The sequence below is a fragment of the Aspergillus niger genome, assembly GCF_000002855.4.
Source record: "Aspergillus niger supercontig An04".
Lineage (NCBI taxonomy): Eukaryota > Fungi > Ascomycota > Eurotiomycetes > Eurotiales > Aspergillaceae > Aspergillus > Aspergillus niger.
The window spans coordinates 2,226,808-2,251,357 of record NT_166539.1 but is presented as its reverse complement, the minus strand read 5'-3'; the positions used below and the strand labels follow the sequence as shown (position 1 = coordinate 2,251,357).

The window sequence follows — 24,550 nt, the reverse complement described above, 5'->3', positions numbered from 1 at the left end:
TGTGCTTCCTCCTCTTACTACCAAACTAACTTAGTTACAGTGGCAGGGAGAGAGAGAGAGAGAGGAAAAAGAGTTATTCGCACCATTCCCCGCCCGGTCTGATCCGCGCTTTCTGATTCCTTCGCCCCGTCGCTTTCCTGCGTAATCGCTTTCGTTACGTTTCGGTGCTGGGCTGCATCCAGTGTCCCCCCCCAACCTTCGCATCAAATCAAGCGTCACGATGCCGCTCGGGCACTGGGTCTCGGGCTTGGTTGTGGTCTTGGTATCCCTATCGCCTTCATAAAGGAAATTTCCGGTCTTCTGGTCCCGGCCATTCGCCAGCCTTTGCCCAGACGCCCAGTCGTTCTTGGTTTTTTCTTGTCCCTCCACGCGCTCTCTCTGCCTTGGTGTTGCTGGTCCTGCGCTGGGCTGAGAAACCTTGGAGCTCTCTCTTTCCCCGTCTCTCTACTTCTCCCGCCCTTTCTTTTCTTGGGACACCTTTCCTCCTACTTACTCCTCCATAACTCCCCGGTCTTTTCACCTCGTCTGACCGCACCCCTCTCACCTTTTTTTTTTTGTTACTCTCTATCTTGGTATTCTCCTTCTTGAGCGTTTCCTTTTCTGGCGGAGTCGGTCAACATATTATCGGAGATCATCCGGATAAACCATCCATTGCCTCTTCTGGTAAGCCCGGAACCTCTCTCTCACTCCCACCTTCATAATCTACCTTCTCTCTCGATAGTTACACGGACCAACTCTTTTTCCTTTTTTTTCCTCCCTTCTGCTACCATCCCTTTTTCTTCCTTTTCCCCGGAACTTATCTCACGTCCAGCGCTCACCTAGGCATCTCTTTCCCCCCCCTTGCAGGACGCACCCGCGACGCCCTTGGAACAACCGCGCCGCCTGCCCCCTCCCTGTCCTCCTCCGACCTCGCCTATTCTCCGCGGCGTCCGTCGCCTTCAGCTCGGTCCGCGTTTCCTGATCCCCCGAGGTATGCGGGAACCCGGCGCGTTGGTCAACTTTTGAGGTGGATCTCCCTTGCTTGATTGCGCATTGGTCCGATCGGTGGAGGTATACCCGGGATTTACGGTGCCTGGTGCAAGGCTATATCGGGGTGAAGATCACGGGCTGCGCGGGGAGGAATTAAATCAAGCCATCCCGCAGCTCGAGCAAGCGCCCGCCGCACGACCGCTGTAGTAGTTCCCGGACCCTCCGTCCGCCCGTCGCAACCATGGCGTGGGATCATTTGGACATCGACAAGCCGCATCTGGCTTACATGATTCTGGGTGGCTTTACCAGTCTGTTCATGCTGTGCTCTTTGTTCGTCAAGGAGAAGCTCTACATCGGTGAAGCCACCGTTGCTACCCTTTGCGGTATCATTTTCGGGCCTCATGCGGCCAACCTGTTCAATCCCAACTCGTGGGGCAATGTCGACAAGATCACCCTCGAGTGCTCTCGCATCGTCTTGGTCGTCCAGTGTTTCGCCGTCGGCGTCGAGTTGCCCAAAGCGTACATGGAACGTCACTGGAAATCCGTCTTTCTGCTGCTGGTGCCCGTCATGACCTGGGGCTGGCTGGTGACCAGTCTCTTTATCTGGTGGATGGTGCCTCCCCTCTCTTGGCTGGAGAGTCTCGTGTGCGCCGCGTGCGTCACCGCCACGGACCCCGTCTTGGCCTCGTCCGTCGTAGGTAAAGGTAAATTCGCGCGACGGGTTCCCAAGCACTTGAGAGACTTGTTGTCTGCCGAGTCGGGCTGCAACGATGGCATGGCCTTCCCCTTCATTTACCTGGGATTCTACATCTGGCGCTACCGCCCCAATGCCGGGGAGGTGTCGCTCAACTGGTTCTGCATTACCATCCTCTACGAGTGCGTCTTCGGCGCAATCTTTGGCTTCGTCATCGGCTACCTCGCGCGTCATTCGATCAAATTCGCCGAGCGCAAGGGCTTGATTGACCGTGAGAGTTTCCTGGTCTTCTACTTCGTGCTCGCCGTTTTCTGCGCCGGCTCAGGCAGTCTGCTGGGCATGGACGACCTTCTGATAGGCTTCTCGGCCGGCGTCGGCTTCAGTAACGATGGTTGGTTTACAGAGAAAACAGAAGAATCGCACGTGTCTAACGTCATCGATCTCCTGCTCAACTTGGCCTACTTTGTCTATTTCGGAGCCATCGTCCCCTGGGAGGACTACAACAACCCGGACATCGGCCTTGTGCCCTGGCGGCTCGTAGTCATTGCCATCCTTGTCATCTTCTTCCGCCGCATCCCGATCATGTTGATGCTGAAACCTATCATTCCGGATGTGAAAACGTGGCGCGAGGCCCTGTTTGCCGGCCACTTCGGCCCCATTGGTGTCGGCGCAATCTTCGCTTCTATCCTGGCCCGGGCTGAGCTAGAATCAGACAGCACCGAGCCCTGGTCCGAGTCGGACTTGCCGGGTCCGGGCAGTCATAATTACTATATCATCCAGCTGATTTGGCCCGTCACCACCTTCATGGTCATCTCCTCGATCCTGGTCCATGGTTCGTCCATTGCCGTGTTTACGTTAGGAAAGCGCATCAACACCTTGACCATCACGCTGTCCTACACCACCGCCAACGAGGAGGGTCCTTCCTGGATGAACCGCTTGCCTCGCGTGCAATCTCTTGCTAAAGGTTCCATGTCGTTCCGGAAACCGGATGAGGACGAATCTTCGAATGAACCGGAATATCCTCCAGGGACGCTGCCCCCCATTGGTGTGCCAGGCAACTTCCTGCGTCGGGTTCGCGACGAAGATACGGAGTCAACGGGTGGTAGATCTGCACGGAGGCGCCGCAGACGTCGCAGACGCACCGACGGCGCCGGTGGCCCGATCAGTCAGTCAGCTATTGCCCCTCAACGCCCACTGGAGACGGAGTCGGATGAGCAAAAGGAAAAGAGCGATGAATCCAGGGAGCGCGACAAGATCGAACGCGAGGCTTCCCCGCCCTCCAAGGAAGCCGATAAGTTTGGACGCGAGCCTGCGCTCGAGGTTTATCTGGAAGGTCACAACATGGTCATGGAAGATGAAGAAGGCAACGTTCTCAAGGTTGAGGATATCAGTCATATGTCCACCGAGGAGCAACAGCGTCATATGGAAGAACAACGCCAGAAGTTGCAGCAACAATCGGATGAATACGCCAAATCGCGCAGCCAGCCTCATGGCAAGACTGAAGGAGAGGAGATTGAGCAGGCCATTGGCGAAAAGACCGGACACCCGCTGGATAAGGCTCGCAAGCGTTTTGGCCAGTGGATTGGGCTTGGGAAGGGTCGTGCTGAGGACCAAGAGGCCAAGGAGGCCAAACAGACTGATGAGAAGAAGAAGGCTGAGGAAGCATCGAGAAAGCCAGCCAAGGCCAAAGGTCGCTCCGCTCACGCCTACCAATTCGGCAACACCATCATCGTTGAGGACGAAGATGGAGAAGTTATCAAGAAGTATTCCATTCCTTCCGGGGATAAACCTGAGACGGATGCTCCTGTTCGTCGCGGACTGACAAGAATGGGCACGTGGTTCGGCATGGAAGAGGAGGGCGAGTCATCCCAGGCCGCCCGCAAGGCTGCTCAAGACGACTGGCTGGCGGATGATGGTCTGCGTTTCACCCTGGCTGATGACAATGATGTCGGCAAGAGAGGCGTCGAGCACAAGGGTCGCCGCATGACCAAGCATGAATTTGCTCAACAGATCCGTAACCTTGGTCCCAAAGCACGTCGTGATGTGGTCGAAGAGACCGACGCCCCCGAACGGGTAAAGAAGGTGGCTCGCGAGGAGGCTCAGAAGGCTGAATCGCAAGAGCGCCGCCGATCAGACCCCGGAGTGGCTTCGCGGCCTGCCCCTGCCCCCGTCGCAGAGGATGACGAATCCGGCACCGGAAGCGAATTCACGGACGACGAATCGGACGTGGAAGTGCCCGGCGACATTGCCGCTTCGTTGGCACGGTTCACACGTGGCACAGCAGCCGAAGAGCGTCGCAGTTCCCACCTCAGTCCTACATCCACGTCTCCGAAATCGCGTCCCCGGTCACGACGGGATTCCGATGATGATGGCACGGAACGTATTCCGCCCGCCCAACTTCGCGAAGCGGCCGGACTCACTCGTCCTCCCCAGCAAGCGGACTTGGATGACACAGGTGAAACGCCAGCGGAACGCCGTCGTCGTCTGGCTGCACTTGGTGAAATCAATGACTCGGAGGATTCTGACGATCCGGATGCTCTTCTAGAAGACACGGATGATGAGGGCAATGATACTGAGGCGAAGGTCTCCTTTGCCGACGGCACGAAGCCCCCAACCAGCAGACAACAGTCGGGAGAAAACTCCAGTGAGGGACAAGAGAATAATTCTCCATACAACCGACACAGTCGCAGTCAGAGCCGACGGAGCATCTCCTGGGGCGGCGAGAAGGGCCGTGAAAATTAAGACAAAATCGCAAAATATGCAGCGAACACAGAGTGAGGGGAAAAGTGAACTTTGGGCAGTGAAGCTGAAAGGGAATTCTTTCAAAGGAGAAATAATATAAGAGCCCAAGGAAAGGAGGGGGGGAAGGAAATAAAAGGGGAGGGCGGTGAAACCAACGCAACCTTGCGGTGTAGAAAGCTCTTCTTTTCTACTGAGCCAAGAATCAGCAGGTCCTTCCTAGAGCTCGGTTATGGGTTTGCTTGTTCTTGAGCATCTGGAGTTCGTTTTGCATGCATGGCTGGATGCGATCATGTATAGAGCGCGCTTTCACTTTTTTGTGTAACTACTTTTACCCTTTTGCATTTGTTTGTCCCACCGCCTGCTGGTGCCCCGCGCTGTGCAACCCGGCCAGCTCAGCCCAGCTGCCTCTTGTTGTTGTGTACTGTGGATCAGTACTATTGCTGCTGTTATTGACTGATAGAATGATGGATGGGATGGATTGGCTGACATATGGTGCCTACGCCTAGCACCATGATTTTGTAATGGGTACGAAGTACATATAAGTACATATATGATATAGTATATTATTTTCTTCAGAGTTTCCATTCTGCTCTTTCTCCATTCTCATCCTGGTCATTCTACTTAGTGGTAGCACTTAAGTGCAGCAGTGAGATAGTAGAGCCACAACTTGGTACTATCAAATCCTGATTTCGGTAGTAACGCCACAGCAATAAAATATGCTTTTCTCGGCCCCTTAACTACTAGTAAGATAGTAATGATAACGGGCACCCCAGACTTGTGGAAACCCATCATTCAGTTACTATTAGTTTTACTACTAACGATACATTGATTGCAGTACTACTAGTAATAGTACCAGCTAAGTAGTAATTGCACCCAATGAAGCAAGAACCATACCATATGATGTTAGCATATCATATCTACTTAGTAAATACTAATATATTTATCCTACATGCTCACTCAAGCCATTAATGAATGTACTATGCCCGCAGGCGTGCCTTGGAAAAGAAGTAGTCTGCCAGGATAGTAAGTAGTTACTATAAACTAGTAAAGTAACTAATAAATAGTAATAGTAGTAGAAGTAGAGAGTATCCTCCCTGGGAGGTCTAAGCCATTATTCTCACTTCGAAACGCAGAGTGAATGAGTCAGTCGTAAACACAATAGACGAGTGTGATATGATTTTAGTTGGATTTGTGGGAATATATATAAGTAATATTAGATGATGGTGCTATGATACTAGTACTAGCTTGTTTATTTGTGAGGGGGTGGTGAGGAGTATTAAGATCATGATTATCTTTGGAGCATTAGTAAGTAGATATTTCGGGTCTATAGGCCATACTATATAATAGTAGTAATATGTCGGAGGGTAAGGAGGGAACTTCATTTGGGGTGTGGGACAAGGTATTTAGTATATGAACAGAATACTATGTAGTGCACGAATTGAGTATATCATGTCGTGACTGTAATTAGATGGGCAACTATGCTAGGATGAACGTAAGCCGTCTATCTATACTATGCCTATATTTCTCAAAACATGCGTGAGAATATTTGGAGTGGACATAGGTAAGTGCAAGTTCACTATGAATGCTGCATGGACCCGGAAGCAGACAAGTTGGAAGTAAATGTAGACAGAAGTTTATTCAGAGAAATTAAGATGGTAAGTAGTATGTGTTGAACTCAGACATAAGGTAGCCGGTAAGTAGAAAGAGATAATAGTGCAGAGAGAAACCCAACAAATGCCACGCTGATACATGAGCTTTTCCTATTCCGGGATCCCCAACACCGTAACACCGCTGATATGATGATGATGATATGAATTGAGACAACGACAGAAGCCCGCACAAATGGTCTGAGAGAAGATCGAGAAGAATGAGAGGAATGAAACGACCCCATGTCAGGGTCCGGGGGGTATCTCAAGCAACAATTAAACGTGATGATGCTTCCATCGAGAATGATGCTGCAGTGTGCTGCTCACAGCACGCCGCCGGGCAGATTAATCTGTGCCTGTCGTCCCTCAAAGCCAGCACTATTCGGTGCAGATCCTCCCCCGGAATACATGCCGCTATCGATGGGATGGACCTGCTTTCGTAGCATGAACATGGGCTTGCGTCCTTCCTTTTCGAGCTGTTTGAACAGGATGAGTGGTCGTTCCTCGAGCCCAAGACATCGTTCTTGGTCACCATATACAATGTATAGTGCATATTGTTTCCAATCGGCGTTGATGTTATACTTCTTGAGCGCAGCCGGAAGAACCTTGTGGCATGGATCGTCCATCGACACGCGGAAGGACTTGAAGATTTCCACGCTCGGTGGATCCTGAGTCGCCCTTGAGTCTGAACGAGTGGGAATGTCGGGGCGTGTAGATTGTGTTGGTGTAGGGTTCAGACGGTCTGGCCGCGACTGTGACGCCGTGGCATCGTCGTGGTGGTTATGCGAGACGTGGTTTATGCTGCTAGAACTCGGTTGGGTATATGCCCGGGAGGCTAGGGTCTGTGGAGCGTATTGATTGCCTGGAGAGGTCGGGGACGGAATGCCTGGAGATAATTGCGACTTGCCATTCAGCATAGTCAAGTGGGAGGAATTTGCCGTGGACGGATCTAGCCCATCACTGTACATGCGGCCCTCGTGGATCGACGGGGGAATGTGGGTAGGGGAGTTGGTCTTGGGAGTAGTGCCTCCATTGTGGCCACGTTTGGAGAACGTCCGAGATAGAATACTACCAGAACGATCCAGGAGCGTGATTCCGGACGGAGATGTGAGCGTTGGCCCATCATGGTATCCCTCCGAGCCGGATCCTGGCACAGAGGAAGGCGGGGGCAACGGCTGTGACTTGTCTTTCGCCATCTTGAACACGGGAAGAAGCTCTTCGCGCAGTCGACGATATTCCTCTGCAATCCGTCGCATCTCTGACTCCATAGACATAATACGGTCATCGCGTACGCGGATGGACCGAATCAACCGGGAAATATCGTCCTGGGTGGCGGTTTCGTTCATACTTTGGTCCGCGGCTGTCGATGTAAGACACATTAGCAAGTCGATTTACAGGTAGCACCTGCATAGTAGAAATTCAGTGGACATACACAGTGGGATGTAATGATCTGCGTCAATCGGAATATCTTGCTTGACCTTCGTTTCGTATACACTCTTCAAGATAGTCAATCGATGTCCCACACTCGCGATCCCCATCTCCTTAAGTTCATCATGTTTCAGGGCGATGAGCGCTTCGCCAACGATTTCGTTTTCTGTTGTAATACAAACACCACGCAGTCAGTGATCCGAAAGCCTTAGCGCCTTTGTTTTGATACCTTGGGGACTTACCTAGAAAAGCGGCGCAGTATTGACGAAGACCAAGGGCGGCAACGAAGTTGGCGCATTCCTCAKCGGTCCATTCGGTGATGATTGTCCGAGGCGATCGTGGATTGTCGTCGACATTGGCCAAAGTCGTGGGGGTATGCTCTGCTGACGGGAATTCTGATTCGGAAGGGGAGGCCTCGGAGTCGGTGGCCAGATGAGGGGACGTGATCACGCTGCGCTCGTACTCGTCGTCCGCATCCGAGTCGGCATGATAGGAGGTATGGAGAGACATGACGAATGAATTCATTCAATAACCGGTGACGACGCCCGGAGACACGTAGAGGAGGGGGCTGGGGAGGACGTCGGACCGGCTAGCAGACTCAGCGAAGCGCCAGCCTCTAGACCCGAGATAGATCGCCAAAGATTGAGTACAAAGAATAGAGCCGGTCGCACAGAAGGCGTTGGAGTTGTCAATCACGGACTAACCGACCCGGATGATGAGTGTTGGGAGCCAAACTTCGTCGAGCAGGCGTGCCACATGAACGGGAGGGACGGCAAGCGGGTGAATTATAAGGACACCGACAGTGAAGTTGGACCGAAGCTGCGAAGCGCGGAGTTTCTGATGAAGGAGACTCAGGAGGAAGAAGCTGATTAAGAGATAGTGGAGGGCGAAAGAGCTAGTAAAGAGGAAGAAGGCGAGGTGACGAAGTAGAAGAGACGAGGAAGCATGGAAAGAGGCCGTGATGGAAGAGGAGCGGAGGGGGATCCTGAGGCCAACAAGGCATGCAGCGACAGCGAGAGCGGGGAAGCTCGGCCAAGTTCTGGGGGTCCAACCGGATGATGAGAAGTGCGAAAGGGAGAAGACCCTCGTTGATGATAGTTGGTTGGTCGACGAAGAAGAGACCAAGGGCCACGAGGAAGGGAGACTGGGTGAACTGGGGTGTTCGAGCAAGCAGATGAGAGGCAGCGATGGACGGGGAAAGAAGAAGCAACAGCAGCAGCAGCAGCAACAGAACAAGAAGCTGGTTGGGCGCGGAGTCCAACGAACCGCCGAACGGGAAAACCAAGAGGCGCTTCTAAAGTTGGATCGCCACACGTGATGCCGGTCTGGACTCCCGCAAGTCACTTTCCTTGTGGATAGTAACTAGTAAGTAGTTTCTTAAAGTATACAGAGTACAGACAGCTCAGTCATCTGTTTTTATGATCATCCCAGTGGAATAGTCAATATCCCCCGTCTGCCTATATGATGGGGATCTATGGGATCTACGGTATCTACTGTCGGCCGTTTTTCGGCTCAGTCCGACCCCCTCTCAAGTACTTGCTCCGTTAATGGATCCCTCATCCTTGCTTCGTTCCCAGCCAGACTCTGGGCAAAACCTCTCAGTGACGCATCTTGCAGACAACGGGTGGGATACTCCAACGGAAAAACCAGGGTTAAAGCAAAAAAAAAAAAGGAGAGCCATCGCCGGATCCAAGCGCCAACACTTCTCCAAGCAGAAAATCGAAAATTGAGAAGAGGAGACGAATGGTGGACGGGGCCCATCCCCTGGCTGAAGTTCCGTGCGATTATGAGGACACTAACGAAGCGCCCATCCTAGTCACCAGCACTATTATCACACAAATGCTACTAGTTTCGATCGGGGTTCATGCAAACCAGAAGCATCGCTCGGCAGGCTTAACGGCCAGTGGACGGAGGGGGGTTGGTTATTCCCACTATTATTCAAGCCAGGCGCTGTCAAAATTCAATAGTGCCGGAGCCTCGACGTTTTCGGATGCTCTCTGGGTCCGAATCCTCCGCTGTCATCGTGCCATTCGTTCCCCATCTCGACGCTGAACTGTCGATGATTGTCCATGCAAGGACATCCATGGCTCCATCAGAAAATCTCTTTTCCACTCGTCTCCATCATCTTCCTCCCCTTGCCCCTTTTTTCTAGCATTTTTTTTAAACCTCCAATCCACTCGAGCTTGGATGGCCGCGGTTCTATATTTAACTTTCCTCGGATACTATCGCCGAAGGGCTTTGTCTCCGTGTGCCTGACTCTCCGTAGAAAGTCTATTTGCACCATCGATATCCCCCACCTAGCTAGTACAAAGCAGTAGTAGATGACAGAGCTTACGTATATTCAACGAGGGTCCTACGTAGGAAGTATAGGAGTCAATGGCACTTAGTCCTGCGCTGCAGAAAACGGCCGAGTCTCTAGTCTTGACCACCGAATTACATCCGTTGCATCTAGGAATATTTCAAGCGAACGGGTTTACTGTGGAGCAACCTGGGCAACACAGCACGCCTGTGTTCTACTATTGAGCCGCCGCTATTGAGGCGGTATAACACACACATAGTCTACCATTTCAACACTCACCATCTCTCAGGAGCTTTGCTATCGGCCACGCCGATCACATCAACCGGGGTCAAAAATATCCGATCCATAGTAACAGCGTAATTTCGCACGCATGAAAAAAAAAAAAAAAAAAAAAAAAAAAAAAAAAAAAAAAAAAAAAAAAGCAGATTCTCCTTCAGTCAGCACCGTGCTATATTCCTTACCCCCTCACCGTGCGCTGTCCACATGAATCAAGGAAGCAAGCGCCCGGATCTGGTCCTTCCTGCATGTACACACACGCTGCATGAGGACTACGGAAGGACGGACGATAACTGCCTTACCGAGTACATCTTATCAGCATCCCTCCCTTGCAAAGCTAAGAACCAGCCATCCCGCGATCGTGTCTTTTTTCCAATCCGGTTGTGACACCCTCAATCCCTGGCAACGCAGCAAACCTTACACGAACATGTGGGTGTGCCAGCCATCTGGAACAGCATTGATTCCTCCTTGTTGTTTACTTGCAGCATGGGAGGTGATTATTGGCACCTCGAGGCCCAGTGGAGCCCATGTATGTCTACGTAAGTATGGTATAATATGTATATGTATACCCATACCCACCCCGGCGCAATGATTGCATTCTGGTCAGTCCATTCGATGCGCCAACCGCCGTTGGATGCTATTTATATCGGACATACCCTGGAAAAGCCTTGTTCAGAATATGCCCCGCGTTCTCTCGCGCGCGCCTATCTACGCCTATAGCCTAACGCCAACCGGAGGAGCTGCAGTAGTAGTACTGTGTGATGCGATGCGATGCGACCCCAGGCGGCTAACCTTCCGTAAGATCGTTGGCTTTTGACCGGAATTATTCAAGGCGTGGCAAACTTCCTGCATCGTGAGAAACCCGTCACTGGCCCAGCATCTCTTGATGATATCTCCTAAGAACAGGTGGTTCGTGTCTGGGAGTTTGTCAGCGGTTGGCCAGGTTTTATATGTCTTGGACTCTGAATCATCATCTAGGTCGGCCTCGATGTCGGGTATAACGTAGAACTCGAGTTGTTTTCCAGGAGACAACCTCGTACGTCATCGATCCAAAGCGCGCAATGTTGGGCTTGACTGAAACGAAGTCTTTAGATACGAAGTTGGTCATGTCCCCATCGTCCGCGACGGTTGTAGACTCGATAAAATCGCGTATCTGGAGGGAGAGATCCTCCTCAAGTAGAAAATCCGTGTCGCAATATCGGCAACCAGTACACGCTGCTCGTGTAGTCGGCGAATGATACGTGTAGCCTCCTTGGAGCCATTGTAATTGTCGAATGTTGTCCACACTATCATAATGGGTACGGTAGATAGCGGCTGAGTGAAGCTCGGCGTAGATATAGCATTCGAATCTCGGTGTCAGAGACCTAATACGGCTTTATAATGCCTAAGACATACCCAAGCTGGCTATACACATGTCCCTTGTGCTTTAGTGATTGCTTGTTTAGCTCATTCGTTTGCTCGTGGTTGATGGTTGTCGCCTAGGAGGCATCCTCTGGCAGAGGCTATATATTAGCCGTTTGACAGCAATATTCCAAAGCGCATCACGCATCCTTCTCGACCAAGTCCGATCAGCCCGGGGTCATCATTGTTGCTCATCATGAATGGACACAGCGAAGATGGCTCACTTGTGGGCGGTATTTGATCCGTTAGTTGCAAGAATTGCGCACATAGAAGCCGAGCTCCTAGCGGTCATGTGTTGTAGCAGCTGAACAGCTTCGCCGTGAGCGAAGCACCGAATCATTTGCTTTCCAGTTATACAATCCTACCAATATCCAAATCCTAGAGCACATTATGGAAATTAGCCACGAAAGCTGACCATGTTTATGAAGGGGAGACATATTATCGTCATTACTATATAGATTGACGCTAATCAAATGCGGCAACTCATCTTATCGGCGGTTCCTGCGCTGACCTCCGACCACCGCAAGGCTCGCCTTTCCCCGGACTAGGATTATTCTCGCCCCCAAGTTCTCCTCAACCCCCTCCCTTCTTTTCTGCTTTTCACCTACTCCGACGCTCCCTATCACATCGTGAACCAGACAGGTAAGGTGCAGACAAGAAAATTACTCCCCCTTTAGAACCATCAAAGCTACTCCAGTCCGCGCAATCTTTTCCAGAACCGTACCCGCTAACCGATCGCGATCGCAGATATTGTATCTCGTTCCACGAGCAAGTCGCACGCCACCGTCGACTTGGGTGTATATATATACTTTGATACCTATTGCGCTAGCTCAGGCAATTCTACGTCTTGGTCCGGACCTCTCCTAACCGCCTATACAACGCAAGCGCTACACCACTCTCATCCCACTTCGCGCCGCGCCCACCTATCGTCACCTCGACTTAACCACTTACAGCACCTCAACCGACCCCAACCCTCCAAACCAACAATGCCCTCCTCCTCACCCAACCAACCCGCCTCAACCTCCCCATCTTCATCCGACCTCGAATCCGACCTCCTACAACACCTAACCAGCACTCCGGCGCTCGAAGACCTGCACGCCACGCTCCTCAGCTCTCTCCAGCGCCTCGGGTGGACAGAACGCATCCGCAAACTGGCTCAAGAACTCCTCCGCGGCGGGCGATGCGAGCGGTTCGACGAGGTGTTCGAGGCGGTAGTAGCGTCCGCGGAGGGGAGGAAGCATCCGGTCCTAGCGGAGGCCAATAAAGCGAAACAAAGCAATGGGAATAGTGGCGAAGAGGACGGCAGCGGCATTGGGGATCTGGAATCGTTTGATGTGAGGATTCCGTCGTCCGTGGTGGAGCAGGGGGTTAGGGCGTTGAAGGAGGTGTTAAGGGAGGTGGTGGTTGCGGAGGATGGGGGGGATATTCTGGGGGATCTTGAGAATGGGCATAAGGAGGAGGGTGGGAGTGGTGGGGGAGGGAAAGGGTCAAAGAATAGTAAGGACGGAGGAGGGGATACGGCGAGTCCGATGAAGAAGGTGAAGAAGGAGTCGAAGTCGGGGAGTAAGGTTAAATAATATGTGGTGTCTGTTGTTATACTGTGTGGTTGTTTGTTGGGGTTGGTTTGTTTTGTGGCGTGTTGGTATGGTGTTTGGTCCTTGTCAGGCAGTTTTTCCTGGCTATATTCCCTGGCTTATTGCTTTACGGCGTTACTTTATGGTTTATTACGGATGGCGTTGCAATATCCTGATACCAGCATGGGCATACATACATGCCTCGTTATTTTGTACAACAGTGGGGGTGTCTACCAAGACGTGCAATTCATTTACTCTTTAAGCTTATATTATGGCACTCAGTATGCGAGACAGATATTCGCAATCTTAGAACGTGAAAGGAAAAGGATAAAAGGAAAAAGAAACGGTAACCCAATACGAATTCGAACCGGGGCTATATCCCGGCCTCAAAACCCGCTGTTTCTAAGTAGTAGTAGTGCAGATGGATAACTAACTTGGAAACATGCAACCAGTCTAGTCATAGAGGCTGTCGTCATTGCCGGCTTCACCGAACGTGTTGTTGTCCGTCACCTCACCCGCCGACGGGAAGCGGAAGAAGCTGCTGCCGCCCGAGTTCTTCAAGCTCTGAGCAAACGCCTCGTACCGGCGAATCTCCACGTCGCTGACGGAGCGTCTGGCCGACTTCATCGCCTCCTCGAAGTGTGCCCGGGTAAGCTCCGGCACCGGGTCCTCCTCCTCAACCTCCTCGTCCTCCATCTTGACATCCTCGCCCTGAGCCTCACGCTGCTTCTGGCGTTCGATGTCAGCGCCGATGGACTGCTTGATGGCAAGCTTGACAGCACGCTGAGTGACGAAGCCAAGATCAGCACCGGAGAATCCGTGGGTCTTGCTGGCAATGAAGGAAAGGTCGATATCGCCAGCAATAGGGGTCTTGCGGAGCTGGGCTTTGAGAATGCTCTCACGAGAGGCCTGGTCCGGCAGAGGAACGTAGACCAGGGTGTCAAGACGACCAGGACGGACCAGAGCGGCATCGAGCTGCTCGGGTCTGTTCGTGGCACCGATGACGAAGACGTTCTTCTTGGAGGTCATACCGTCCATCTCTGTTTGGAAATTAGTAACTACCCATGTATAATATAGGCAACAAACTTACCGGTCAGGAGCTGGTTGACGACACGGTCAGAGGCACCGCCGGCATCACCGACAGAGCCACCACGAGACTTCGCGATGGAATCCAACTCATCCAGGAAAACAACGCAAGGAGCAGCAGCGCGAGCCTTGTCGAAGATATCACGGATGTTGCTCTCGGACTCACCGAACCACATGCTCAGCAGCTCAGGACCCTTGACCGAGATGAAGTTGGCAGCACATTCGTTGGCCACGGCCTTGGCAAGCATGGTTTTACCAGTACCGGGAGGGCCATAGAACAAAACACCGCGGGAAGGCGAAAGACCAAACTTCTGGAACTTCTCGGGGTGGTCGACAGGGTACTGGACGCTCTCGATGAGCTCGCGCTTGACCTCCTCCAGACCACCAATGTCCTCCCAACGGACGTTGGGCACCTCGACAACGGCAACCTCGCGCAGAGCGGAGGGGTTGGAGACACCAAGGGCGTAACGGAAGTTCTCCATGGTAACACCAAGAGAGTCAAGGACCTCAGCGTCAATGGTGTCCTCGTCGAGGTCAATCAGATCCATCTTCTCACGGATCTGCTGCATGGCGGCCTCGGAGCACAGAGAGGCAAGATCGGAACCGACGTAACCGTGGGTCTCGGCGGCAATGGTCTCCAAGTCGACATCATCACCCAGCTTCATGTTCTTGGTGTGGATCGAGAGGATCTCCAGACGGCCAGTGGGGTCGGGGATACCGATGTCGACCTCACGATCGAAACGACCGAAACGGCGGAGGGCGGGGTCGATGGAGTTGGGGCGGTTGGTGGCGGCCATGACAACAACGTTGGAGCGGGCCTTCATACCGTCCATCAGGGTCAGAAGCTGAGAGACGACACGGCGCTCGACTTCACCGTTGGTCTTCTCACGCTTGGGGGCGATGGAATCGATCTCATCAATGAAGATGATGGCAGGGGAGTTCTTCTCGGCTTCCTCGAAGGCCTTGCGCAGGTTGGACTCGGATTCACCAGCCATCTTGGACATGATCTCGGGACCGTTGATCAAGAAGAAGAAAGCGCCGGTCTCGTTGGCCACGGCACGAGCCATCAGAGTCTTACCGGTACCCGGAGGACCGTACATGAGGATACCACGAGGAGGCTTGATACCGATGGACTTGAAGAGCTGAGGGTGGCGAAGGGGCAGCTCGACCAATTCACGGATCTGTGCCATCTGCTTCCTGCAGCCACCGATGTCGTCGTAACCGACCTCGTTGAGGTTGCCCTCCTCATCCTCGCGCTGGATCGGCTCACCCTCGCAGTGGATGATGGTATCTTGAGCCACAATACCATACTCTGGGGGGTCCACCTCAACAACCTTGAATTCCACTTGTCTCATACCACCTCTTACTGTGAACAGGTCTCCCTGTCTCACGGGTCTGTAGGCTTCGCGGAAGTAGGGGGCGAGGTAAACATCGAAGAGGGAGCCAGTCAGGCCCTCAACGGTGTCGGCGATGGGAAGAACGGCAATACGCTTGGCCTGTAGGTGATAACAAGCGAGGTTAGTAAGAACTCGCCTGGATAACGCTGGAGAGTAGTCGAACTCACGTATTTGATGTCGGGGCAAGGGTGGACGGTGATGATATCGCCGTGCTTGACACGGAGGTTGTGTCTCACAACACGGTTGATGCGAGCGCTTCCATCATCAAGATCATCATCGGCCAAAACAATCAAAACGGTGTCCTTGCGCTTCTTGCCCTTGACGAGGACGGTGTCACCCCGGAACAGCTGGAGGGTGTCCATTGTGTTGTTGGAGAGGGCGATAACGGAGTTGTCATCGTTGACGGCATCAGTGACACTAGTACCCAGACAGTCAGTACCCAACCAGTATCCCCGCACCAAGGCCAGAACTAGCTTACATGAGGGAGTTAGGCTTCTTCTTCTTCTTCAAGATAGCCGTCGAGGTGTCGAGTTCCTATTTCGCGGTGGTTGTCAGTATTCGCCATCAAGGTCCCTTCCCGTTGTGCAGGCAAAAGTCTTTACCTCTTTCTTGTCGGCGCCGGAGGCGTCACTGTGCGATGAGGTTAGCTTCTTGGAACGATGGAGAAGTGGATGCCAGAGGAAGTTCCATCACATACTGGAGGTTCACCCTCTTCTTGTCGTGGGTGTGATCGGGTTCTGAGCTCATCTTGAGGGAGATTTGGATAAGGCGCGTAAAGCAACGTAGACACTTGGGTACGTATCAAGGACTGTCGCTGTACCGGATTTGGTGAAGCTCGGCAACAGGGACAAAGAGGCAAATGAAGGGGAATGAAAAAACGAAACAGAGATACAAAGCCCACCAGACCGAAAGAGATGCCGGAGGGAGGGGAGTAAATTGGAAGGATGAGATGGGATGGCAGAGGGGGAGGGAGTTGGAAGTGAGATCGGAGGATGGCAGAGAGAGAGCTCCAGTTAAGAGGTGACGATAGTGCCAGGCCCTACCGGGGCTTGATGACTTAAGCTGTTGCAGATTCACGAGCCACCAAACCCGGTTGCCGCCACCGCCTGGGGAGGAGAGAGAAGCGTATGGAAGCCGGTAGTATCCACTCTTGATCGTCCCCCAACTGAAACTACCACTAACTACTACAGCTAACTAGTATTTATCTGGGGTCGATGGTGTTGCTACTCCATCGTTGCTTTATAAGCCGCAATTCTTTGCACAAAATGAGTCACTGTCACTGTGCCCCCCTCACTCTGCTGTGACTGTCGGGGATATGCGTGTGCATTGCACCGCCCGGTAACACTATATCTGTACCTTGTGCCTGAGGCAGCCGTCCTCCCTGCATGCATGCGCAGAGTGCTTCTATGACAGCCACCAGGGCATGGCATCAGTCAGCCTGGTTTGGCCCAGGCTGGCTCCGGCGCTACATCACCATGCGCAAGGCACTGTCAGGACAATAGCCTTATGGTGGACGACGACTGCCTTGCCGGCAACCTGCTGCCTATGAACGGGACTTCCCTATTCGGCAGACAAGGGTATACATGTGCCATCGAACTGACCACAGCCGTGTGAACCTGCATCTCACCCGGTTGGCGAGAGACCACCAGAATACTGCTATTATATACGGTACTATGTGCTCACAGGGCTATGTCTTTAACGCCAGGGCAACAGCTCGGTGAGTCCTGATTACTCGACGAGTAAATGGGTATTCACAGTCACAGCAACAGCCTGTCGAACATGGCCATCAGTATATAGAATCTGTTAACGGCCTTGTATAGCTACATTCTCATCACTTATCCATTCTCATTCTTTTTGGGCCAATTCCCCTCATGAGTGATCGTTCATCACAGTGAGACATTTCCCGCAACACGAGACTCTCTCTATCAGGGTGTCATTGATACTACTACTACAGATCGTTTGCTTGCCTCAACTCACCAGCTTGACCCCCCCCTATATCTTTAAGTCATGGACAATAAGGCACATTACCCCTCAGATTTCCTGGAAGCACGAAGCAACACCTTAACAGACGACGAGGTAAACCACCTGGTCGAGAAGCCGGGATGCGCAGCCCGCTTCGTCTACGGAGTCCTCATGCTCCCCACAGTGCTTAAGTACTTCCTGGACGTGCCCCAGACAACGGACATCGCCAGACACATGATGAGCGCAACCGTGTACGGCTTCAAGCTCTACCAATTCGGCCCTGATAGCACACCCGTCATGCTGCCCTCATCGGATCCACAGCACCGAGTCGAAGGGATGCTCATACTCGGACTGAATGAAGAGCAGCGCAACAAAGTCTACGAATACGAGAGCGGGCTTATGAGACTGGTAGATGTGCAGGCATATATCTCCCAGCTTGACTCCTTCGAGGGTTATGAAATTCGCAGTGTGAGGATTGTCGATGCGGGAGCGTTCGTCTGGAACCAGGAGAAGGCGGACGAGGCAATGAATGAGCTTCCGACGACAGATCCGGGTATGTATACCTGGCCGATAGATGGACTTGTTTGTAGCCAGTTATATCGGAATATGTGTGCGGCTCAGCGCGCGTCGACGATGGATTTGGCGAGGACGTCGGCATCGGGTGTTTAGGGGTATGTCTTGCTTTGCTGGGGAGCATTGGATCAAAGGAGTAGACGTTCTAGGCTTGTTTATTGGGCGTTTGGTTAGTTGGATGGGTCTAGACTTTCTATTTGTACGACCACTATGGTTTGCTTCGGGTGTTGGCTTGGTTAATATTTGGATATGTGTTACATGGATAGATGAGATCTTCCCTAGCACAGCAAGCTAGTAGAACCATCCGCCTTCTCCATCACAATCTATATCTATAGTATGACATCCAAGTAAGTAACCATATGCTTAATCGCTCAACAAAATATGAAGAAACCCACATCTATCTGTAATCCCTCCCTACGACAACCCCGTAGCCACCCAAGTATCCCAAACGTCCCAAGCCCCCGCCATAAAACTAACCAACCCGGTCAAATGCTCCGGGAACCCAATCCCCTTCTCAAAGCACCAGTGAAGACACAAGGGTGCCCAACAAACGTTATTAACGAGACTCTTCCTCCACGCGCGAATCTCCTTCCTCAGCGCCTCCCTCTTCTCCTCCTTCCCGACACCCTCAACCCCGGCCTCCTCTTTCATCTTCCTCCTCCTAAGCACCGTCCCCCTCCAGAGCACAAAAAACTGAAAGAAAATATGCCCGAACCATGCCCTCGTACTCCAAATATACCACTTATCGATCCCACCCCAGCGATCAACAAACTTCTTCGACACGATCCCCTTCTGCGCAAGATACCCCACGTTCTCGAGCGCCTGGTAGATGACGTTGACGAAGACCTGCAGGAGAGTCAGGATGTAGAGGGGTTTGTCCGCGGGCGGGTGTTTCAGCGTCTGCGACCCCCATGTCCAGAGGGGGAAAAGACCGAGGAGGCGCAGGGTGAAGCGTGTTTCGGACATGAGGGAGGAGAGGGCGAGGAGGCGCGATGATGAGGAGGATGGGGTGGGTTTAGGGCTTGGTGATGTGGACTTGTTTCGTAGACGGGCGAGCAGGCTGAGACGCGCTTGGAAGGCGATCCATGGTGCGGAGGAGAGGATGTGGTGTAGGGTGTGTGCGAGGTAGCCTGTTACTGCGAGAACTCGTTCCTGGCCGGCGGCTGTGGATATGAGTCTGTTTGGTGGTGGGGGTGTCGGAGTTAGTGGGATGTATGTGCATGGCTCTCGGGATTGGGGTGGTAGTTGGGTTATGGAGGGTAGGAGAATGTTGCGAGGAGGAAGCAGCGCTCACCTATCGAACCGGTCGACTGTACGGTCTGTTGACTTGAGAGCTGCCAGCAGCTGGCGGCGTCGAGCGCCGGTTATTGACGATACCGGCGGTGATGTTGAGTCCCCCGCAGGACTGTTCACCGGGTTCCCCTCACTGTGTTTTTCATGGTCCGCGACATGTGCAGCAGCAGCGGGTGTAGGGGAGGGTTCAGGGTCGGCCATGGTCGTTTTCTCGGTGGTATTATGTCGACATTGCTGGATAGTATTGCGGACACCGGGGAGTTCGGGGACTTTATCATGGAGAAAGAGAGCGAGCGTGATCGTCATTCAAGCATCTGACCAGCAGCTGCGCTTGGCGCGGTGCCGAGGTTCGGAATTGGCTCGGAATGGGTCCTTGGTGGATGGACCTGCCGCGGTTGGGGATGCCGACGGTGGGTTTTACAGATTAGATGGTGATTAGATACTAGACTGCTTCTGATGCTTAATTACCAACACTTAGATAATGACAAACTGGGGGGTTTCATTTCTATGACTTTTATGATATGAGTGATTAGTACTGAGAATTTGCTGTGATCATTGACCTGTCGGCATATTCTGATCAGGCATACTAGAGATTACATGAAAAGGAAATTTTCATACCCCCACATTATGGCAAAGTAGTGTTCACGCAGGAACTAAGATTCCGTGCGCATCCCGCGAAGATCGGAGCCATTCGTAATAGCAACTTGATTGCCGTCACCACAGCAGAATACCCTTCTGGCTGTATGCCAATAATATTTCGTTGCTTTTTGGACGCTCGTATTCTTTGTCGATCGTTACTTCAGGAACGGTGTTCCCTGTCCTCCTCTGCACGGGAAGCGAGATCGAGGAGACAACCACCCGACTCATCGTCCTCGTCCTCCTCGTCGTAATCATCATCATCTTCATGATCTCCTCCAGACCAATAATCTTGCTCATATTCTTCATTCACGGTTGCCGGCACTCTAACGATCGTACGCGGGCGACCAACACTGAGATTCGGGCGGCGAGGATGTTTGTTAATACTGTGCCACGCGCCTTGGGCACTCACTGACTGCGGTGAGATAGCAGGGGTCCGTCGAGACGTTCCAGACGGACCTGCTCGCGACGACCCTGCCTGCGATGACCTTGCTTGCGAGTTCCTAGTGTCTGAGTTTGTGGAGCGTGAGGTAGAAGAACTGGCACCTGCCATGAGCCACTCGGGAATTTCAAGATGAAGAGGCGGAGGGGGCGCGGTGAGTGGTGCAGCAGACGGCTGAGTAGATGGAGCAGCGAATGATTCGATAGGCCGAGCAAGACTTGATGCGGTAGGAGGAGCGCTGGTAAAACACCCAGCAACGGACCCAGCAATTTGGGCAGTAAGTGCCGGAAGAACATTGGTGGTCGGTTTGGTAGGTTTAGACGAACCGGAACTCTTGGATGCTTTATCCACAAGCTTCTTCAACAGAGCCGATGGTGTTTTACTGTCCTCAGTGAGCGATGTGCTTGGTTCAGCTCCGGGACGTGATGGTGAGAAACGTCGGAGTCCCAAGTTCCTGACAACGTTTGCATCGGAGATACTGCGGTCACGCAAATCCCACTGGCTGGGAGCTCTGACAGTCGTGTCTCTGCATACCTCGTCAATGCTGAGCCAGGCTCTTTCTTGGAGATAAGGTGCACAGTTATGGCATGCGCGATGGCTGCAAGGAGGATAGACTGACGATTGGATCAGGGGGCGGTCTTCGGCAAACTGGTCTGAATCTGCATGAGAGACGTCTTCAACGAAATCCACGTGAGGATTTTCGTCGTCATCGTCATCCCCTATGCCATAGATGACTTCTGTTACAGGGAAAGCAACAAGGTGTTCGGTGTGTTCCGCGGCAACTGTCTGCAGGACTCTGGTTTTCTGCCACATTAGAATATTCTTCTGTATTCCTGTGTAATGACCAGCCGTGATAGCGTCGGATATCCAAGGACTGAGAACCGGGGTTTGGCCTGGACCCATGCGGTGAGAGAAGCCGGTGATGTCTACACCACAGCGATAGAACCAGCCGAACGCCGGAACCAGACCGCAGGACTCGCATGTCTCGTGCTTGTCAAGTGCATACTCACGGACAACGACATCGTGTTTGCAATAGGGGTCACCGCAAGTTCTAGGTTCGTCATCATTCCACCCCGAAAACGGAGGGAAGAGACGGGGTCTGCCGTCCTCTCGACGAGCCACAAGGTTGAAAAACGGATCAACAACCGGTTCGAAAGTAGGATGCTTATCCCATCTCACGGAGGAAGGCACGCTATTGGGGGGTGGAAGGAAGACTAGCTGAGAGGGTGGTGAGTCTGACCTTTCGGATGGGCTTCCACGTCCCTCGTCCACAGGAGTATCAGAAGACATGGTCCTTAAGTAGATCAGATGTCCAGGTCTATCACAACGATGGAAATGAAGACCCCAAGGATGAATTCCGATGATGGAGAGGCTTCCTGTGAGGAAAGGAAACACGGTTGAGTGTTTGTTGAGACATTGTGATAGACGTGGACGTGTCAGTCCTCTTCACCACTGACCGGGTCCATGGTCTCGGCATTCAAACGCTTCAAACGAGCATTCATAATGAAGTGCTTGCCAGCGCTGTAACAGGAGCATCGTGAACGCCAGATTGGCATGCACATAGCCTATAGATTGGGAGTGCAGTAATGGCAAGGCCTAGGGCCGTGATGAAGCATTCATTTCTACAAGGGCAGCATTATATGAGCAACATTCTTCTACCTGTGCAGTTGTTAGTGGATAGGAAATGTGCATAGCAGATATAGAATCAGAAAAATACCCAGGATGAGTGATACTCTGGATACAAGCTCCGTTATTTTCTGTTCCAGGCTGCACTCGGCGTGCACCTTTTGGGCTGGTCCCTTTCCTCTTTAGGAAATAGGTCATCTTGAAATACCGGTTTTGTGAGATAAGCCTGGAAAAGGATCATAATGAGCCTAGTACCATATATATAATATCCCAATACAGATGATGCCTGCAAAGTGCAGAAATTAATGACAGATATTGCTAGGCATCGGGAGGTGGACATGGGACAATTAAGATTAATGCTTGCCCGCATGTCGGAGGTGACCGAAAGGCGGGCAGCCCGAGGCACGGGTATTAAAGCGGCGAGGTTCGCCATTTGCCGATGGAATGACCGACAGTGAAATTATTATTGTTTTTATTATTGACTGCACTCCCTGTTCCTCCACATTCCCAACAGCTCAGTAGCCAGTCACTGCTTCTATCTACTCACTAACTAGTCTTAATTGACTTGACTGGCTGTGTTCGGTGAAGTTGGAACTACTTACTCCTAGACTACTAGTACTACTGTCAGCTTAGGGCAGCTGTTGGTCCCTCCCATTGAATTGATCCGTGGATTGACTTGACTGGGTCTCACGGTTTCTTATCCGCGTTGACCTTCCCCATACTGTTTTGCTGCATCTCATTCAACTCGCCCAGGAACTCTTCCGACCTCGGTAAGCTTTGGCTCATCTTCCCGAACAAACCAGCCTCCTCCTTTGCTTCCTTTCCCTTGACTCGTTCCCGTTCGTTCCTTAGCCTCGTTAAGTTCAGTTAGCTGTTTTGGCTGGCGGGTGCTGTTGCTGCCCATCAACAAATCATCCACCAGCCAACAATCATCCTCCCTCTCTTTCCCCCCCCTGGTCCTCCTTTTCCCTGCCGTTCTATGCGGGACAGCGCATCTTCCGTCGCCAACCCCATGTTTTCCACCTAATCTCAAATCTCACCTCTGTTCTGTCTGTTGTCTGTCTGTCCTACCTTCTTCCCCCAACCCACTCCAATCCTTTCCCTTTCGTTCTCCATCTCCACCAAATCTCCATTGTGGTTCCCACCCCACTCCTTGTCTGGCTTGGCTGACCGTGTCCCGTAATATCCGTAGCTGCCGTCCTTCCTGACTTTATCGTCTTCTGGCTCCCGTCCTTCTAATTGACCATATCGCGCGCGCTTAATCTTTCTTCTCTTTCCTCACTTTCAGCCTCACCCACACCATCAAACACACCCACCATATCAGCAAAAATGTCTGCCAAGTTCCAGGATGAGGCCGTCACCTCGATACGGGAGGACACAAAGGAATTGGTGCACAAGGTTGGAAACCGGTTGACTGGCGATGGCTATCTCGCTGTAGGTTTTGCGCCTGTGTAATCACACCCCGAATGCGTGTTTTGCAGTCCACTGATTGAGACAATGCGCGTCCGTTATAGCTCTACCTCCGCCAACTGCAGTCCAACCCCCTGCGCACTAAGATGTTGACCTCCGGTGTCCTGTCCAGTCTGCAAGAAATCCTGGCCTCGTGGATCGCCCATGATGTCAGCAAGCACGGTCACTACTTCAGCGCCCGCGTCCCCAAAATGGCCCTCTACGGAATGTTCATCAGCGCCCCGCTGGGCCACTTTCTCATCGGAATTCTGCAGCGGGTCTTCGCTGGCCGGACTAGCATCAAGGCCAAGATCCTGCAAATTCTCGCCAGCAACTTGTTGGTATGTTCGATCTGACACTCCCCTTCTGACGTGCGGCTGGAATGCTGACGCGACGCAGGTCTCCCCCATCCAAAACGCCGTGTACCTGTGCTGCATGGCCGTTATCGCGGGCGCGCGCACCTTCCACCAGGTCCGCGCTACCGTGCGGGCCGGTTTCATGCCCGTCATGAAGGTCAGCTGGGTCACCTCGCCCATTGCGCTGGCCTTTGCCCAGAAGTTCCTCCCCGAGCACACCTGGGTGCCTTTCTTCAACATTGTCGGGTTCGTCATTGGAACCTACGTCAACACGCACACCAAGAAGAAGCGTCTTGAGGCTCTCCGCAAGGTAAATCAACTACGTGACGATCCCGCCGACGCGACCAGTCGCTAACCTAGCACGACAGCGCTACGACCAACGCCGTGGACCCGGTAGCGAGTACGACAAGGGCGACTACCGGTAAACGATGTAAATATACTGTACCTAGCTTATGACTACCGACTGGTTAGTGTGGACTTCCCGATATGGTCGGTTAGAGCAGTTTGTTCGATCGGGTATGTCCTCCCGAAACCGAGGAACTGCCGGATCGAACGGCTGCCTCAGCCCAGCCACCTTATCGGAATGTCCACACCTCTCCTGTCATCCATTTCATTACCCCCATGACATCCTAATCTGACCCGGGTATACCTCTGATAATAGAGCTCTGGCGTCGAGATGAAGATATGTTTGCCCTGCCCCT

At 52.5% G+C, this 24,550-nt stretch overlaps 10 protein-coding genes across 10 annotated transcripts; 5 read left to right on the top strand and 5 right to left on the bottom strand.

Moving 5' to 3' along the window:
* Positions 1–1,210: 1,210 nt before the first annotated feature.
* Positions 1,211–4,405, top strand: An04g09230 (uncharacterized protein; the record flags this gene model as incomplete). Its single annotated transcript, XM_001402243.1, has 1 exon — positions 1,211–4,405. One exon carries the CDS (start codon positions 1,211–1,213, stop codon positions 4,403–4,405), a length of 3,195 nt encoding a protein of 1,064 aa, XP_001402280.1.
* Positions 4,406–6,374: 1,969 nt separating this feature from the next.
* Positions 6,375–7,989, bottom strand: An04g09220 (uncharacterized protein; the record flags this gene model as incomplete). The annotated part of the gene is given in 3 exon segments (XM_001402242.1): positions 6,375–7,411; positions 7,484–7,645; positions 7,722–7,989. Coding segments are annotated over 3 exon segments (1,467 nt in total).
* Positions 7,990–7,994: 5 nt separating this feature from the next.
* Positions 7,995–9,027, top strand: An04g09210 (hypothetical protein; the record flags this gene model as incomplete). The annotated part of the gene is made up of 4 exons (XM_059747755.1): positions 7,995–8,014; positions 8,076–8,312; positions 8,413–8,793; positions 8,919–9,027. The coding sequence occupies 4 exons, from the start codon at positions 7,995–7,997 to the stop codon at positions 9,025–9,027; spliced, it is 747 nt and encodes a 248-aa protein (XP_059600694.1).
* A 1,444-nt stretch (positions 9,028–10,471) lies between these two features.
* An04g09200 (hypothetical protein) lies at positions 10,472–10,906 on the bottom strand (the record flags this gene model as incomplete). Its single annotated transcript, XM_059747754.1, has 3 exons — positions 10,472–10,589; positions 10,711–10,775; positions 10,847–10,906. The coding sequence occupies 3 exons, from the start codon at positions 10,904–10,906 to the stop codon at positions 10,472–10,474; spliced, it is 243 nt and encodes an 80-aa protein (XP_059600693.1).
* Positions 10,907–12,441: 1,535 nt separating this feature from the next.
* An04g09190 (hypothetical protein) lies at positions 12,442–13,032 on the top strand (the record flags this gene model as incomplete). The annotated part of the gene is made up of 1 exon (XM_001402239.1): positions 12,442–13,032. The coding sequence occupies one exon, from the start codon at positions 12,442–12,444 to the stop codon at positions 13,030–13,032; it is 591 nt and encodes a 196-aa protein (XP_001402276.1).
* A 450-nt stretch (positions 13,033–13,482) lies between these two features.
* An04g09170 (uncharacterized protein) lies at positions 13,483–16,259 on the bottom strand (the record flags this gene model as incomplete). The annotated part of the gene is made up of 6 exons (XM_001402238.3): positions 13,483–14,069; positions 14,120–15,611; positions 15,680–15,929; positions 15,991–16,046; positions 16,115–16,142; positions 16,210–16,259. 6 exons carry the CDS (start codon positions 16,257–16,259, stop codon positions 13,483–13,485), a joined length of 2,463 nt encoding a protein of 820 aa, XP_001402275.1.
* Positions 16,260–17,519: 1,260 nt separating this feature from the next.
* On the top strand, positions 17,520–18,398 carry An04g09160 (hypothetical protein; the record flags this gene model as incomplete). The annotated part of the gene is made up of 3 exons (XM_059747752.1): positions 17,520–18,027; positions 18,069–18,145; positions 18,330–18,398. 3 exons carry the CDS (start codon positions 17,520–17,522, stop codon positions 18,396–18,398), a joined length of 654 nt encoding a protein of 217 aa, XP_059600692.1.
* Positions 18,399–18,461: 63 nt separating this feature from the next.
* Positions 18,462–19,646, bottom strand: An04g09150 (uncharacterized protein; the record flags this gene model as incomplete). Its single annotated transcript, XM_001402236.3, has 2 exons — positions 18,462–19,224; positions 19,342–19,646. 2 exons carry the CDS (start codon positions 19,644–19,646, stop codon positions 18,462–18,464), a joined length of 1,068 nt encoding a protein of 355 aa, XP_001402273.3.
* Positions 19,647–20,139: 493 nt separating this feature from the next.
* An04g09140 (uncharacterized protein) lies at positions 20,140–22,477 on the bottom strand (the record flags this gene model as incomplete). Its single annotated transcript, XM_059747751.1, has 4 exons — positions 20,140–21,794; positions 21,869–21,939; positions 22,136–22,270; positions 22,383–22,477. The coding sequence occupies 4 exons, from the start codon at positions 22,475–22,477 to the stop codon at positions 20,140–20,142; spliced, it is 1,956 nt and encodes a 651-aa protein (XP_059600691.1).
* Positions 22,478–23,373: 896 nt separating this feature from the next.
* Positions 23,374–24,347, top strand: An04g09130 (uncharacterized protein; the record flags this gene model as incomplete). Its single annotated transcript, XM_059747750.1, has 4 exons — positions 23,374–23,478; positions 23,559–23,834; positions 23,893–24,159; positions 24,321–24,347. The coding sequence occupies 4 exons, from the start codon at positions 23,374–23,376 to the stop codon at positions 24,345–24,347; spliced, it is 675 nt and encodes a 224-aa protein (XP_059600690.1).
* Between the last annotated feature and the right edge of the window lie 203 nt (positions 24,348–24,550).